Raw genomic sequence first — 18,981 nt, forward strand, 5'->3', positions numbered from 1 at the left:
CATTATCATCAAACATTCATATCATTATCATTCATAACACAGAAATTCATGCCAATGTTTCATTACATTATTTTGTATGTACAAAACTAAAATAACTTACATTTTCATATGAATCATCGTCATATTCAGGAACAGCTTGTGAATAAACATCTCTTTCCAAGATGGAATCAGTCATGGCCGGTATTTTGAAACCGGGTCTTTTCATTGGACTTCTAAAAATAGTTAAAATAACATTAATAACAAATTATGAAAATAGGAAAAAAGATTTGGAATCAGAAATGCCGGTTCACACAGTAAACGTTGAAGTGAAGTACTCTTGCAAAGAACTAAATCAAGTATTGTGTGTACCATTTATTTATTAGATATTATAACTCTGCAAACAAAACTGCAAAAAAATCTTACTAAATTAGGGATGGAATCCTAAAAATATAACTAATGATAAAACTTCCAATTGTCATTGTATTAGTTCAACAAATATGAGGGCAGTATTTTAAGCCCCGCGCTCCACCACTAAACTAGCTCACTGCCCTCGACACGACGTATTAGCGAAATACGGATTTATACGCATATTACTTCTTACTTAAAAAAACACCCTCATACAGCACAAACTACACTCTAGTGCACTCTAGTGTGCACTCTACAGCTAAAAAGCAATTCCCTAAATGAGTAAAGTAGCAAACTATTCCCAATTGTCTGTGTGTGTAGCCAAGTGGTTAAAGTGCTCGCCTTCAAATCTAATGGTCGTTGGTTTTATTCGAAGCGAGATTGTTTCCAGACCAGATGCCATTTGTCGTGTTATCAATTGATCGATGCTATCTAACAAAAAGTCTATGTTAGATAGTAAAGTAACAAGAACAGGGATTGAACCGTTACCTACTTTAAAAACGTAAATGAATGCCACAGGCGTAGATAAACACACAAAAAAAAAAATATGTGACATAATACCCACAAAACACAGGAGCATAGCTTTAAAAGGTTTTCAAGTTTAACTCACTTGACAGATTCAAGATACTTGGCTTGAATGTCGATGGTTGTCTGATCAACTGACGTGCTCACAACCTCTGTCATGTCGTTGATGAAGCTCGCCTCTAAGTCGTCAAGTCCACTCGTGTTCTCTTCATCACTAGAGCACCTCACTCCTCCAGTCATGCTAACGTCTGCTTCCAACTCCAGGAATTGAGCTCTAGCTCCCTTTAACCATAGAAAATAAGCGTTATTGTACAGACATACAATACTACAACTACGTAGAAATGGCGTAGAGAACTGGGAGTAATTACTCTATGTGTGTCCAGTTTTATCTAATTTTTCTCTGAATTATAAATATGACAGAAATTTTAAACCTGGTAGTTGTATTGATCAATTACAGCAAATACTTATAATTCAAGTTTAAGAAACGCATTGCTGAGGTAACAGACTGCAGAATAAATCTTCAGTCGAGCAGTATAGTTACAATTACAAAACATGTACCTACAAATCTTACTTGATAAAAAAATACATAAGATTAAAACATCAAATTTATATTTAACTAAATTAGTACAATGGTTTACAGAATAAGCCGGGCCTGTGCATCAACTGAGGGTTTTCCAGCAAATTTACTTTTTGCAAAATTATAAGAAAAAGACGATAACCTATCAACAAAATATGAGTGAAATGGAATGAAATAAATGGTACAAAACTGCAAAAAAATTATTAAATATCAGAATCTAGTTAAAAAATTTATGTTGGCAATGGCTAAGTTTTACTGTAGCCTCTCGTGTTCATGTATCAACAAATAATTAACTAAACCTATTGACGACTAAATACAGTAATATTACACCAATCTAACAGACATTTGCATCGGAAGAATCGTGTACAGCCCCTTTATTACATTTCTAAAACTAACAAATATTCAGATAATCTTTTTGACATTAATTTGTATTTAACAACATTTCCCCCTGTCAACTTACAAAGAAATAGTTTTTGTATATAAGTTGTCTTACCGAAATGTTGGATGTATTTCATACTCCTTGGATTGCATGTGAAACAAAACTAATGCAGATAAACTATACATATAATGTAAAAGCGTAGTTTCATTATACAGAGTGTGCAGCAAAAAAACCGATCCATTTTTCGCAATACACTGTTCAGCGACAGGTCGTCTAAAGGCTCTTAGGAAAGTCTAGTCGATGCCATTTTCTGTAGTCATAGAGTCACCTGAGCAACGCACGTTTGTTATCAAGTCATTTTAAAAAGTGATGATTCTGTCATTGCAACTCAGCGGGATTTCCATTCATTCTTTAAATTAGGTCGATATGGAGAGGTTCTGGTGCGATTATCTGTATGGATGATCAACAAAATTGAACAGATTAATACACATTGGGATAAGAATTAAGATCGAACCTCAAAACTAGTTCAACCGAGCGGTCAGACATGTTTAAAGCAGATGTTTGTTTTCGGGCGTGCCTACGAGGACTGTTTTCCACAGCAGCACGGACTATATCGAATGTTAGTTGTCTGACGTCCGATCTGACTTTGGACGGCTTGTCAGCTTTTTTTGAACATAGAAGCTATTGTTCTAAAGTTTGTAACACACCTTGATTGTGCCACTTACGGAATCGACTTCGCGCCAAAAAAAATGCACGGAACTGCTGCTGAGTTGCAATGACTGAATAAAAACACTGAATAAACGCGTTTTTAAATTCGACTCGATAACAAACGCACCATGTTCAGGTGACCTCTTCTCTATGACCACAGATAATGGCATCGTGTAGGCTTTCCAATGGGCATAACCCCACTACTCTCAGACAACCTGTTGCTGAACAGTGCGCTACATAAAATAGATGGGTTTTTTTGCCGCACCCTGTACTTGGATTTAAAAAATGTCTTATTTCCACACTGATCCAAGTTTTGTAAAGAAATCTTTAGTACTGTACTAGTGTTCATTTCCTTATCTCATAAGACTGATTTAAATTTTTACAGTCTTTTTAAACAGAGTAGCCAAGTTTTATATCTGCTTATAATTTAGTCATTAATATCTGAGACAAGTTTATTATTAATATATATAGTTTAATATAAGTTTAATATATAAATTATGTAGAAATTTGAAATATTAACTAGAATTACAATGTAATGACTAATAATGCTACTTAGATCAATTAGAATAGAATGAAGCAAAAGATAAATAGTTATTTGTGCAACTAGTGAGCAAAGGGAGCAATTAACTCACTGAGAGAAATACTTACTCACGAGCTGTAGGCGAATGAGGAATGGTTTCTCGAGTGAGGCAGTTGCACTTTGCACTCGAGTTGCACATTATATTTTTTCTACAGTTACCATAAAACAAATAAATTGGTAAAGAAAGGTGACATATTTTTACACAGAAGTGAACTTTTAATATTACATTTAATGATACAACAGTACAACAGCTGATCAGCTGAGCTGATTTACAGCCAATGCTACCAACGTATTTCGGGCCCATACGACCTTGTCTGCATGTTGAACGCGGCACTATTTCGTGCCTTCACGTTGCAAATCTGGAGTGAGTGAGACAAAGTAATTAGAGTGAGACAATGTTAACATTCAACATTGTCTCACTGATGAGCGAATTGGCCACTTTGCTTTCTCAAATCAGTGAGAGAACATGTACATTGTTAGGCAACTGTAGGAAAATAGTTATTTGTGCAACTAGTGAGAAAAGTGAGCAATTGACTCACTCGAGAGAAACCCTTACTCACGAGCCGTAGGCGAGTGAGGAATGGTTTCTCGAGTGAGGCAATTGTACTTTGCACTCGAGTTGCACATTATACTATTCCTACAGTTACCATAAAACAAATAAATTTGTGAAGAAACATAACCTTATTTTTCACAGAAGTGAACTTTTAATATAACATTTAATGTGAAGTTACAAATACAACAGTACAACAGCTGACCAGCTGATTTACAGCCAGTGCTGCCAACGTATTTCGCGCGCATACGACGTTGCCTGCATGTTACGCGCTCACTATTCCGTGCCTTCACGTTGCAAATCTGGAATGAGACAAAGTAATTAGAGTGAGACAATGTTAACATTGTCTCACTGATGAGCGAATCGGCCACTTTGCTTTCTCAAATCAGTGAGAGAACATGTACATTGTTAGGTAACTGTAGGAAAAATATATTTCAAACAGTTCAGGATCGAAATCAGTTAAAATACCTTCGAAACATCCTACAAAAGATCAGCGACATTGAAGCTCTTGAACAACAAATAAGATAAATGAGACAACAGCTAACTATCTAATAAAGGTAATTGAGTATAAATATTTTTAAAAGTTCAGAACACTTACCAGTTTTGCAGATTTTCCTTTTCTCTGTTTAGGCATAACATTTGTTACTTTGGGTTTATTTTTAGTTGTTGAGCTTTCAAACACATCACTATCAGAATCTGAATCACAAGAAAAGTGTTTAGTTTCGGAAGCAAATGAGACTGATTTTGATTTGGACTGGTTGGTTTTCAATGGAGTTTTCATACATGTTAACCATCTTGAAGAAATAAACGACTCGTCATTTTTCTGAGAAAAGTCTTTCTCGGGCTGTTTTGAGCTCAACACATCTTTAGTAGACATATTGGTTAGACATTGTGATATATTTGTATTTTTCAACTGCTTTATTTTTTCAATTTCATTCTTTTCAATTGCTAAAGAATCGCTCAAATTTTGCTTACTTGAACTGCGCATTGTAATTTTAAAGGAATCACCATCTTTACTTTTGTTGTTTAACTGTTCTTTGGTGGAAAGATTCTGACAAGAGAAGTTATCTAAATTGATTTGATCAAATATAAAATCATCATCGCTGTCATCAAAACCTGCGTTTGAAGAGCCTGTAGCTTGTTTTTGATTGTGATTACTAATTTCTACAGTTGTTGCAGAGTTTTTCATTTTTTCTGCTAAAGAGGAAACTTTGGCAACCATTTGGCTGATTGTGTACATGGACGACTGATCTAAATTTTCTTCTTTCTCTTCTTTCTCTTCCTCACTGGAATCATCAAACAGCTGGCTAGCAGAAAACATATTTAAAGCTTCTATCTCTGCTAAGTCTGCATCTGAATATTTACCAACTGGTTTCAGAGGTTTGCACAATTCAGACGTTTCGGTGTCAGCTTTACTAGAATTGTCTTTAAACAAAACTTTTCTTTCAACCTTAGGCGTAGAAGTAATTTGTCTAGACAAAATTGGTGATAAGTTGTGATTATTTGTATTGACCTGTCCTGACAAGACTGGTGATAAAAGCGAGTCGTGACTTGGAAGAACTTGACTGGATAAAATAGGTGAGATTGTATGATTTTGGTTTGTAGTTTTTTGGCTTGATAGAATTGGCGACACAGGAGTAGAAAAGTTGTTAACACAAGTTACACTCTGTGGGCTTGATAATAGTCCTGATTTCAGCTTCATCGGAGGAATTTTGAACACTTGTTTACCTTGACTAGGATTCAAGTTCAGAGGAGAGGAGAAAAGATCAGAATTTACAACTGGAAGGTTATTCTTGTTACTCATGGAATTCTTTTGAACACTATCATGCTGGGATTTTTCTGTCCTTGAAAATACAGAAATGTTATTACTATTTTTATTAAATGTTCCATTAGATAAGGTGACATTTACTTTAATAGGAGTTGACGTTTTTGTACTTTGTGTTAAAGATTGAAAATGTACATCCTCGTCCTCTTTAAAAAGATCATCTAGGTTGAAAAAATCCTCATCTTCAACATCTGGTTTTGCCTCATGTCTATTGTCACCTGATGGTCTTCGATTTTGAACCAAATTTGAATCTAATATTGGTGAAGTGTTGACTTCAGTATCAAAAATGTCATCCACACTAATCAAAGAAGAGGAGGCCTTTTCACCAATTTTGTTCACTTTGTTCCTAAGTCGTTGCAGACTATTCTTAATTTTATCTACCAAATTTGATTCTTCCTTGAACATTTCAACAATATTAATGCTTTCGATGGCTTCTTTTGATAAACTTTTACTTTTAACAAATGATTCACTTTTTCTTAAATTAACATACAATAATTTGTCATCAACTGAAGACTTCTTTGCTAACAAGTAGTTCCTTGAAAGTTTCACAGCTTTGTCACAGAAAACACAGTTGAGTTCTTTTAGTTCCTGATTGCTTGTGTTTTTCTTCTCTTTGATAGCCTCTACTGACATAGTATCTGATATTTCCAGAACTACAGGGTCAGGGAAAGTTTCAACAATATCAGATGCTGCGTTTCCTTGGCTTACAAACTCATTTTCTCTGCTTATTTTATCCTGTGTCAGTCGCACCTTGTCAGCCGCTTGAGCCATACACTCTCGTATATCTCTTCCGAGCTTCTCTGCTCTCTCAGTTTTCTTTTTCTTCGCTACATTATCAGTTTTGGTTTTGCCTTTCTTCGCTTCCTTTTTCTGAGGGATTAAACTGCTGCAGTTCAACTGCTGTGAGTTGAGATCTGTAAAATAAAAAAATGAGAAATAATTTCAATAAAACAATCAAATTGCCATTTATATACATTTTGACCTGGTTGGTTAATAATCTTTTATTATTAATTGAAAAAGTAACTTACATCAGTAAAGTAACTGGTTATTCAACCTCTTTCCAAAAGTAAATAAAACAAATTTTAAAGTATCCCAATTTCAAAAAAGTGTGCAGGCTGAGTGATTTTAAAAATGCATTATCAACGCTTGCTAGGATCAAAGTGTTGCATAACTATTTGGTATGTCGTTCTTGTTGATAAATCTTAATCATAAAAAAAGCTTATCCTATCCACAAAAAAGTCTCTCTTCCATACAAAGATTGAGATATAGTGGGAGGGATTAAAAACCGGAGGTTTAGTTGCACTGGACACATTTTGAGGAAAGAAGAGAACTCAATAGTAAAAGCATATATCGAGAATTGTGGCTGAAGGCGGAAGACAAGAAGGAAGACCCAAAGCAAGAGCCAGGTTCAGAGGGATATGAAGTTAGGGCTTAAAATTTCTGAGGGGAGTTGATGCGGACCAAATGTCCTGGATAGGATGTGTCAAAGTACCAACTGGAGTATAAGTGGCCACATCAGTAAGTAAGTTATCACTGTTTACGAGGGTGGCCGTAAAACCACTGGAAAAATTCACACATTGGTTTTCCCGGTTGCCAAGGGTACCTTTTTAATTGGGCTTTGCATGTGCCTGATATGTTCGGGTCGGATCAGGTCAAAAGTTGGCCCGAGGGATCAATACAGGCCAAGTTCGAGTCGAGTAAAGGTGAGCGCTTGTTTTCGTGACCGTGGGAAGTGTTTGCAAAAAAGTGCAATTTAATAATTGACTTTTTTGCTGCCATTGTAAGAGACAATGGTCAATGATGTTGCTGTGACAGCGGAAATTGTTCTCGATTTTATTGTGAACACGGGAAAAAGTTCACGATATTGCTCTGACTCTGGAAGATGTTTTCAATCTCGCTATGACCATAAACTAAAATTAATTATCCTGGGGAAATTTAGAAATGTCTACATAATTCTTGGTTGTTTCTTGGTACAAAAAATTCAATTATAACTCCTGGTTTTCCCGGACATGCCTGTGTGATTGTTGAGTAGCATGGACTCCGACTTGTGTAGCAGATGGCACAGAGTCTCCGTGTCGGAGGAGTGCAACACGAGGTACGTCTGGTGCAGAACTCTGTTCCAATCGTTGTACTCCGATTGTCGAGTGAACGTTGCGCTGAACAGTTCATCAGGTTGCATTGGTGCGTCTGAAACAATCATTTTTTAATTTTATGAAACCATCAGTAATAGTAACTTAAAATAACAACTCACAAACACATTTGCAAGGTATGAAACTTTAATTACAAGTATTTTTATAAAGTAAAAGAATGCATCTTTGTACGAAAATCGATATATTTGAACTTATAATTTAAAAGACGGAAAATATTACCTAATAAATGTCTAACATAAACTCACCATTGATTCTTTTGAAAAGGTATTCCGGATTTTTAAAAGTGACTGAATCAAACTTGACTTGGGTTACACCAAGTTCTTTCTCCACTTCAGCCAGTTGGTCTGGATCTAGGAAAGGAGATTCTTCAGGGTCTTTTTCATCACATTCATTAATCTTGTTTAAGAGTGCTTGACGGATGTCAGCCTGCTTCTTCTTTTTAGCAGGCGTTATACGTTCAGGGACCTTGATGTGGACCAATTGCATTTTCGGCATTATGTCTAAAAAATATAAATTATGTACACAATTAAAGGCAAAATAATATTAGTTTTGTAATATGTAAAATTATTTCATGCATCAACTGGAAAATAGTAATAGGCTAGTATATTTCATCACTAGGGCCTAAAGTTACTCTTTTTGACCCAAGCGTTGGAAAATGAGCGAGGGTTGAAAAGACCCTTTCTGCCCTTTTTGATGAACTAACTATATTTTTCATCATGTTGCACCATTATTTTAAACAACTATGTTAGAAAACTAAAATAGTTTTCATTTACGATAACGTCTCAAAACTACTTCTAACTTGTTTTCAATTTAATTTGCTGATGGAAACAAGCAACTGTTTAGTAAGTGATTCAATTGTTTTGTCTACAATGACATTGTTAGTGTTCATTATACCATCAAAAAGTCAAACTATTTATAATAAGGCAACAATTAACTATAATTATTAAACAATCGATACATACTTTCAATACATGCAATTTTGTTTACAATCAAAATTGACAACTGAGTTGATAACAGCTGATTTTTACTACCTAGGGGCAAAAAATTATTTTCACTCGCTAGGGGCTAAAAATGCTTTTTACTCCCTAGGGGCTAAAAATGCTTTTTACTTCCTAGTGAGTAAAAATCCTACTGTAGACCTGCGCTGCAACGCATGCAAACGCTGCATTATGGAATAAAAAAATATTATTTCCTCATAAGCTGCATATGAGAGCAAAGTTTAAGAGGAATGAAAAACAAGATTACCAATACGAGAAAAGCAAAATACTGAAACAATACAATGAAACAATCAATTTTCAGTATTTATGACTAAAACAGTAGGTACTTACGTGGAGGTACCATTTGTGGCTCTTCTCTAACGAGACTAGATTTCAACACATTTGAATTTTCAATCATTGAAATGAAAGACTTTCTTGTAGCCATCGCTTCATTAAATTTCTGTGAACATACATACATGTATAAGTCAATATTAATACATAATTTTTTTCACAAAGAAAATTACTTGAACATTAACTGACCAAGTTGTCAAATACTGTAATGTAAAAGAATTACAGTAGATTCTCAATTCCTAAACCGGTCGCAGCAAGCTCTGATACTTATCTCATTTTCACTTAGTCCACTAAGTTATTTGCAGCCCAAACCAAACTCTTGATCAGATTGTTGAGACTATTTGACGTATGTAATAGCCATTTACGTTACAAGTGTAGTAAGAACGTTTTTACATCACGCAGGTGAATGTTGTGCAACGAGCAGAAGCGAGTTGCATAATTCACCTAAGTGACGTAAACACGCTCTTGCTTAACGTGTAACGTACAAGATTTTACCTGACCCGACAATATACAGGCGCTACGTACAATATTTTTCATTATCCATTTCACTTATCTTCTAGTTCTAACAGTAACATTCTTTTACAAACAAAAGCTAGGATAGGAAAATACTTTAAAGCATAACAATAACATTCAAGCGCACAGCTGATTTCTAGCGTTGAAGGTCGTTGGCTTCATAGAGGTATATTTTATTAAGTTGAGCACTCAATGTTATATGAATAGGTTTCATTACTTCACCGAGTGAGTTTTTGAAACATACTTCACCGAGTGAAGTAAACAAGTTGTTTACATCACGCTTGGGATACGGAAGTTTAACATGGCGGGTTGGGCAAAACCTATTATTGTCTTAACCATATAGTCCAGGGACCAGAAACATGAATTTTGATCCAACTGTTGATTTCACCCAACAAAAAATATCGAGGACCAAAATACTCCTAATATCAGATCATGTGGACAAAGTATTGTATTACAAAAGGTCAAGTAACAAAAAATAGGTTGGTCAAAACTCTTCTGTAATATATAGCTAGCACACAGTTGACAGTTGATATGTAACAGTTAGACCTACCTGCACCTCCTTGCCGCAAGTCAGCAACACCACACACCGCCCTTGCCTGTGTCGTCCTGTACGACCTAGCCTCTGTACCAGCCTGACTGGTGACCGCTGACACTCCATCATCACCAGAAGATCCACTGAGCCGATGTCCAGTCCTTCCTCAGCTACACAAGTGGCTATAAGCACATTGCTGATGCCCTGGCGAAATCCCTTCATCACCTGAAAATCAAAAGATCCTATTTCAACGGCACAAGTAAATTGAATGCTTCAATACCAAACTTTACTTGGTCTATGATTTTGTTAGATTCTTTGTTCGTTGGATAAGGTAGTAAATGGATAACATTTGGGAAATTTATTTATTTAATATCCTTCCGGACGCGTTGCAGAAAGTCAACAGTCCCGGAAGGTCAAATAATTTATACCTGTGCCGCTAGGTCAAAAACTACAATGTTTGCAGTGTCTGTAGATCAAAAATCCCAGTAAGTCAAATAGTACAGTCCGGACTAAAAACGTAGTCTATGTTAAAGCAATTGACTTATTGGGAATTTGACCTAATGCAACAGCAGTTTTAATATAACGAAATAAGATAAAATATAAGTTCAGTTTCGCTGAGTCAACAGTGCCGGAAGGTCAAAAGTATAATCTGTTAAAAACAACGATAGTCCTCTCGACGCATGACTTCAATAATTTCGTGTTTTGGTGTACTTAAAGTTGTGCTAAAATTTTGAAATTTGGCACAGAGCTTCTTGGTTAGTCCTACTCGATGACTATTTTGTTGGAACTTTAAACTATTTACCGATCTAATTAATAAAAATTGATTTGTATGGTGAAATAGTTTTAAATCGTGATTTCTAACATGAAAAAGTTAGCATGCGAGATTTTTGTTTATTTTTGGGTTAGAGAGGTTTTGTTTGTGGCAATGTTGTAGCTAAAAGTGTGATGCGTAAAATATATTTCTTTGAATTTTTTACAATCAGTGGTTCAGTAGATAACTTGGGTTGAAGAGGACGGCAAATTTAGCATTTCGCAACGCATGGAAAGAACTACATCGTACGATGCGACTGCTGAGTGGACTTTTAATTTATAGTTCTAAGGACAAGAAAAAGATGAATATACAGATCACCAGTACATTCATATTATTTATAAAACATCTTTCTTTATTACCAGCTTACATTTTTCACTTATAAGAATACATCATAAACAGGGTGTTAAAATAAGCGGGGATATACTTTACCTAGTAATTCCTTGGGTCAAAATAAACAGAAAATCAAGGCTAACATTTTTTCCAAAATCATTTCGTTAACCAGATATCCACCATTTTGTATTTTTTACATACAAATATTTACCTTTGCACTTTTCCAACCGATGTTTATGAAACTTGGTATGTGTTAAGGTAGGAGAGACGCATGTTATAAACAACGATTCATCTCGATTCACCCTAAAATTTCAAAATTTAACACTTAACTACAATATAATATACTTTACTACACCACAATATTTACGTATCACCATAAATCTTTAACAAAATAAAACATTAACATTTTTAAAATCCAAAGTAAATCTATATAATATTTCTTTTTTGAAAAATATATTTAAAATACCCCCGTCGCAGCAAACCTGCATACTAAGCGAATTTCCATTTACCCGGCTTGATTTCTTTTAAAATATTCCCTAAACATTTTCAGATTTATTTCCTATTTAAATAACATTAATTTTAGTGAGTAGTTAGGTTTGCTGCTACGGGGAAGATGTTGAGGTGTGTTTTTTCAATTGAAATATTGATAGCTTAGTATGAAATAAACCAAATTGCCAAATTTGATTAAAATATATCCATAAACAAACAAACTACAACAGTTTATTTATTCTCCATAAGAATAACATGGGAATTTTAAATTTACAATTTTTTTAATTTTCTCTGTAGTCAATGAACATTCAAAAACACTTCAATATACTAAATTATTTGTTTTTTTAAGCTCTTCAAAATGGTCTAGAGAGAAATTTAGAAACTTGAAGTTTTTAGGGTCAAAAATGAGAAAAACCCATTTTTACCCCATAAAACCCCCCATAAACCCCTGATCCCATGGTCCGATTATGCTGGTTCGCAAACTCGTTCGAATAAATGTTGGTTTACACGTTTGTACCAAATTTCATCAAAATCGGATTAATTTTGCTCGAGTTATCGCGCTAACGGACACATATATAAATATATATATATATGAATTTGAACGGATGGTGTTTTTGGCCTCTGGGGACCTCAAAACGAAAAAGTAAATCGGTCCCGGGTCTAGGTCTTACCATGAGACCTACGGTAATAGCTTATTCCCTATATGGGAAATTCGCTAAAAAAGGCGATGGTAAAATAACGACAGGCGAGTTTCGATCTGGGTGTTTCAGGTTTGAATCTAGGAGGATTTAACATTAATTAACATTAATGTTTAATCCTCCTAGGTTTGAACTGATTGAGAGGAATACATGAAACCGAAGGGGGGAGGTAGCAACAAGTGCACTAGTACTTACTAGTGTCCAATTACAATTTGATGGATTTAACCAAAACCTTTTCTATTTCACTTATTTTCAGCTGTTAAATTTCAAACGATACGTTTTAGCTACATCATTAACATTATTATCATAATCATCGTTTGAGTTTAGGTTTGCGGTAATGTATTTTTATGAATAAAACCTTTAATTTGATACCTACCAAACTTGACCTCTGCTGCTATTAATTGACTGTATGGACTATTAATTAACAGCTGTGTCTAAGGATTACGTCGGCCTTAGTCACTAACAGGACAACAAGATCGCTCCACTCATCACACACTCATCTCCATTCATACTTGGCTTAAAATGCATACATTTGTATGGTCGCCATTTCAAAAACAGGTAAAATAGTATTAAAATTATATAAGAATTTTGTCTTAGTCTTTGTGGTCCATCCCCCTTAAGGGATAAAAAAGTGATAATAGCTTAATACAGTAGATATTTATGGCTATTATTGATATACCAAGTCTCACTGCTACTTTATCTATATTGTTAAAAAAATATAGCCAATCCAGGACTTTTCAACCATACTGTATAACGCCAACCCGAAATTTTTCCGTTGAACTCCTCCGCATTTCTTAGGCGATTTTGACCATTCATGTCTCATTAGAAAGAGCGTGTCACGTACATTTGCAAACTAACCTTACATTTTTAAATCCCTTGGGCTCAGCCCCAGCGGCTCATGTTATGAACCCATGTTATGACTATGAAGAACATATTGATTTATTTATATTAGGATCAGCCCAACTAATTGCTGTTATGCAATTCAAGGAAATAACGTAGGCTACATTATTAACATGTTACTGATTTGTTTGAAATACTATATTTACTATTTCAATTTGGGTTTGCTGGATAATTTAATCCATTTTACCAAACAATAAAAATTAATGGACAAAGTACTATATTTCATGAGCAATCATTGAAAGGACCGATTGAAGTCCTCATCAACCAAAAGAATGCCTACTAAAGCAAATAAAATTGAGACGAACATGTAATGCACGAAATCAGGTGGTTCTTAAGTATGTGAAAAAATGTATCGCTATTCAAAAACAGACGGAAAACTTGTAAACATATTCGTGACAACGGGTGTAACCATGTAACATGGCTACATTATCAATGACAAACGTGGACAACCTTATACGAGTGTGAGTAAGTCCGAAAACAGAGTTAGTCCGAAAACAACTCTAAAAAACAATAAGCAATAAATTGCAAGAACCGTTGCTTATATCATTGGGTATACACTTATCCACTGACGTGTATACTCAATGCTTATATCGAACTGTTATATGTACATCGTGAGTTCCATTAGTTGTTCCATTACTTGTGTGTCCATTAGTATAATATTTTAGTTGACTCTTTTAAAGTCGGCGGAAATTGTGACTGTTATTACCCTTGAAATAATGTTTATGTAGTACTTTGAAATCCTACCAATGCTTATGGAATCATACGATTACAATTTTCTGGTTAGAATATGTCGCATAGAGTGGTGACTACTGTATCTTTTTGGTTTGCTTGTAAAACAGGATCAACAGAGATTTTCCATCGACTTAAACAATACGATACTCCCAAATTGTTCATTGTAATAACAAAATATCACACAGTTTGATGAATATTTGTGTGTAAACCACATACAGTAGCCTACACCTGTATTCTATCTATTTTACCTTTTATTTTTCCAAGACTTTATAGAAAATCACGCATTACGTGATCAGTGAAGAAAGGCTGTATCCCATGTGTTTTATAGGTAAAGAAGAGAAGGGCGGTCCTAGACATATATTTTGGGGGGGTCACCGGGGGCCTGGGGGGTCCTGGGGTTCCCCCCGGGAAAATATATATAAATAAATAAATATAGGCTATACAGGGTGATCAACTCAAGGAGGCCACCATTGGGATATCAGAAACGGTAAGAATTAGAGAAAACTTAGAATGGAAACATACCTTTATTTTTTGTGGCAGTTAAAAATATGATTTTAGTTTTTTGAAATTCACCCACCATTTTCCAAAATGGCGGCCAAATTTGAAATTTCTTATCGAACACCCTATATTTTATCATGTTTTCGGATAGAATATGCAATTTAAAAACTTTTCTATCCTTGACATTTTTCGATAAACCCACTCGTTTAGGAGTTACAGCCTATGGAAAAATGACTTCCGGTGTACATATTTCATCATGTAGCTCCTAAACAAGTAAGTTTATAGCAAAAATGCGAAGAGTAAAAAAGTCTTACAATTGCATCCACATTCCTAAAAGACCATAAAATTCATTAAAATATGAATTATATTTTAAAAATGGCGGCAAACTTGAAAAGTGGAAAACTTTTTATTTTTTTTAAGGAATGTAGATGCAATTCTAAGACTAATTTACTTCCCTGCAATTTTGCTCTAAACCTACTCGTTTAGGAGCTACATGATGTAAAATGTACACCGGAAGTAATTTTTCCATAGGCTGTACTCCTAAACGAGTGGGTTTATCGAAAAAGTGTCAAGGTTAAAAAAGTTTTTAAATTGCATTTTCTATCCGAAAACATGAAAAAAACTAAAATCTTATTTTTAACTTCCACAAAAAATAAAGGAATGTCCCCCATTTAATGTTTTCTCTAATTCTTACAGTTTCCGATTTCCCAATGGTGGCCTCCTTGAGTTGATCACCCTGTATATATGAATTTGAACAGATGGTGTTTTTGGCCTCTAGGGACCTCAAAACAAAAAATTAAATCGGTTCCAGGTCCAGGTGTTACCATAAGTACAACGGTAATAGCTTATTCCCTTTATGGGAAATTCGCCAAAAACCTAATAGTTATATAGAACAATATTACATTCAACCAGCCGTTAGTTAAAACAAATTATATGGGACTAAAACAAATCGATGATTACAAAGATTCCTTTAAAAAATAATTTGAACATCCTACTATTTTACTATGCATATTTAATTAATCTGCCATCCTCATACCTAAGAATTGAATGTATCAATGGTCAGCATTACACATAGTATAAATAAGTCAACTATGTCTTTAAATTGGTTTCCAAATGCTGAATTTGCGTCACAAATGCTGAATGTTTACAGCTGTTATGTTAAGCAAATTATATTGTACTAAAAGCTGGCTTAGAAAGTTAGCGTCGGCTGCTAGACTTTTTAAAAATTAAAACTTAATTTCTAAAAAACTGGGTCCCTTAGTTATACTTATGACTATGACATTCCCTAGTTCTCAAAATTATCCTTTTTTCAACACTAAAATAATGAAAATCCGTCGACTGGTTGATTCAGAATGTGAAAAAATCCCATTAACGTTTTAATAATATATATGATAGTTTGGACAGGTTTCAACCCTTCCGAGGTGTAATACATTTACACAGTTTATGTTTAGACTACATTATAACTCATAAAATAGTTCTACTATTAAATGGATCTCCTTTTACAAACGTATATAATAACCAGAAATTTTCAGATCGTCCTTGCGGGTATTTAATGCCACAAATTTTGACGAAAGGCTACCTATTTACAGTGTTGACCAAACAGTTGGCAAGAAGCATTAATAGATAAGCTATGTACCAAATATGATAATTTTAGCTCTATTCTAATTATGACAAAACACGAAGTAACTAAAAGCGAGTTTTGTTGGTGTAGTAAGCGTTGCAGGAGGTCTACTTTACACTGAATCGACGTTCACTTTTATTGCTTTTGATCTTCCGGCACTGTTGACTCAGCGAAACTGAGCTTGTATTTTACCGTATTTCGTTATATTAAAACTGCTGTTGCATTAGGTCAAATTCCCAATAAGTCAATTGCTTTAACATAGACCACGTTTTTAGCTCGGACTGTATTATTTGACTTACTGGGACTTTTGATCTACAGACACTGCAAACATTGTAGTTTTTGACCTAGCGGCACAGGTATAAATTATTTGATCTTCCGGGACTGTTGACTTCCAGCAACATTCCCATCCTTCCCTGTAGCAGCAAATCTAATTACCCATTAAACCTAATATTAGTATTTGGATAGGGAATAAATCAGACATGTTTAAAGAAATATTTTATTAAAATTTCAATCGGACAAATGAAAATTGACTTTGTCTGCAGGTTTGCGGCATTGGGGATGTTTATCCTTAACCTGATCATGGCTATAGCAAGAATTTTCTCAGTAACTAATCATTCAACTCATTTGTCCTATAATTGACCTTTTATCATTGCAAACCATATTTACAAATCTTTTGATTGAGAATCTTTTTTAAGCTTTTCATCCCTTAAGAACTTAAATTGTTTGAGACATGACAAACTGCCCTATGCTATTTATAAATTTTAGTTTCTTCTATTTGCAATAATTGTAGAATATTTCAAGAATTTCATTAACAACCACTGGTCAGCTCTTGTAATAAACCCAACCCGTACTTGATAGTGAACACAACCTCTAACCTCTATCTGTTTCTTTTGAGGCAGGCCACTCCTGTCTTTCCCCACTCCTTGTCCGATGAACATGACTGGTTTGATGAGAGGATGAGTTTTCTGCAACAGCTCATACAACTCACTGACCACTACTCTGTACTGGAAACAAAACATGATTAATAATAATAAATAATACATTAAATCTGCTTGATTAAGTAAATACTTTGATTTGATGTATTCCCTAGACTGAGGTGTTTGACGATCGCATCTCGCCAAACCACTTCTGGAACTGAATGACATGTGTTGTAACAACCCATTTTTAATCATTATTGCACTATCAGGGCTATCACAATGGATTATAATTCTCAATATTTCTATTATAGATCTATAGTTCTATACAGTAAAGAGTGATTTACCTACCACAACCTTAATCAGCTTAAAACCATATAAATAAAATATGCATATTTAAAATTAAAATCAATTTTCATTAAATGTTTTGACTCCTTACAATCTGGCTGTGGTTAATAATCCAACTGAAGGAACGAGCTGTTAAATTAAGATTCACATTCAAACCTTTTATACAAATTTACGTTTCAGAATAATTAATGACTCACAATAACAATTTTTAAGAAATCAAGACGAAGCACTTGATTGTACATGTGATTTTCACAAGATTGTATGTTATGTGCAAATAAATTATCACTATCAAAAATTTTGGTCAGCAACGTTGGACCTTTGAAAGTGCCCTCCAGAAATAAACCACAGGTGTAAAGCCCCAAAGTAAATAACCTTTATAATTACAATTCATCAGTTGATGTTGATTTTGATACCCGTCACATCTGCGGAGATCACACGATCGCACATTTCGATGACGACATTTCAGTGACGGGAGATAATGATAATGTCTACACAGTCGTGGGAGATGATCAGAAATTTCCAGCACTGGCAAGTAATTATGAGAATTTTGCCGCTATTGCGGGAAACGATGATTATCTCTACAAGACCGTGGAAGATGATCATGACCTTGAGTTTGGCTTGGTTAAAAATCTCAGGCTGACATACCTCTGATTATAGTAAAATTTTCTTTTTGATATCTTAAAAATATCTGAATTTACCTTTAACTTTAATTTCTATTTTAACTTAAAAACATCTCACTACTCCAAAGTGACTTTATGGAAGGCCAAAAATACAGGGCTTTTAAAACCCCGTATTTAAAAAAATCCATTCAGAAAATTTGGTAAAAAAATTGTTTCAGTATCGAGAATTAAGAATTGATTTTTTATGTATCGGTTTTGGTATGAAGAATCGATCAATTTTGGTGTCGTCACATAACAACTTTGTTATCATAATCACCACAAGTTTTAAAATGACAACTGAAATGTAAAAATTGGTTAGGGTGGGTGAAAAGGGGATGTTATAGAGATAAATTATCTGTTATTATAAAAATAGTAGAAGATAGATAGATGATTACCTGACAAAATATAATGACTTTGGTGTCAGTGCCTTGCTGTTCCGCTTGACAAAAATGATCCTTCAAAATCTGCACGAGGCGTTCGTGTTTGGGATGGCTCCAAACCTGATCCTGTGAATTTATGAAAAAACTTGGTATGTATCACATCTAAACTTTGGTAAACAAAAAATACCTGTAATACCTAAATAGCTGAGGAAACATAATATGGATTTCAATCTTTATAACATACCAATAATATGTAGGAAGTCATGACGGTTACTGTCATCTGGTGGTCCAGGACCAAAGTTCTAGCTTTTACCCCTATACCATTTTTAACAACACAATTGACACTTGAAGAAACTATCATTGCAATATAAATTTATGTTTACAAGCAATAATCACCATTGGGGCAGAGACAGCCTTGTGCAAGTTATTCATAAAAATCTGGAAATCTCCGTCGCTGCTTAACCTTGTAAAAGTTGCTTTCCGATTTTCCTCGTCTTCACCAGCTGAAAAAATTTATTTCACAGATATAACTTTGTCTTTAAAATACAAC

General features: G+C 34.5%; 1 protein-coding gene across 1 annotated transcript in view; it reads right to left on the reverse strand.

The window, feature by feature from the left end:
• The window catches only part of LOC128989253 (Fanconi anemia group M protein-like), a 38,865-nt gene that overhangs the window by 1,050 nt on the left and 18,834 nt on the right, over positions 1 to 18,981 (reverse strand). Inside the window, exons 11-20 of the mRNA XM_054411128.1 lie at positions 18,828 to 18,934; positions 18,447 to 18,557; positions 17,006 to 17,134; positions 10,070 to 10,276; positions 9,007 to 9,115; positions 7,924 to 8,178; positions 7,542 to 7,715; positions 4,302 to 6,442; positions 995 to 1,191; positions 101 to 212 (exon numbers count right to left, since the gene is read on the reverse strand). Coding sequence (XP_054267103.1) covers positions 101 to 212; positions 995 to 1,191; positions 4,302 to 6,442; positions 7,542 to 7,715; positions 7,924 to 8,178; positions 9,007 to 9,115; positions 10,070 to 10,276; positions 17,006 to 17,134; positions 18,447 to 18,557; positions 18,828 to 18,934 — 3,542 coding nt within the window. The remainder of the gene's footprint in view (positions 1 to 100; positions 213 to 994; positions 1,192 to 4,301; positions 6,443 to 7,541; positions 7,716 to 7,923; positions 8,179 to 9,006; positions 9,116 to 10,069; positions 10,277 to 17,005; positions 17,135 to 18,446; positions 18,558 to 18,827; positions 18,935 to 18,981) is intronic.

Source organism: Macrosteles quadrilineatus, unplaced genomic scaffold, assembly GCF_028750875.1.
Source record: "Macrosteles quadrilineatus isolate MER2022 unplaced genomic scaffold, UCM_ALF_1.0 Scaffold_3__2_contigs__length_128488019, whole genome shotgun sequence".
Taxonomy (NCBI): domain Eukaryota; kingdom Metazoa; phylum Arthropoda; class Insecta; order Hemiptera; family Cicadellidae; genus Macrosteles; species Macrosteles quadrilineatus.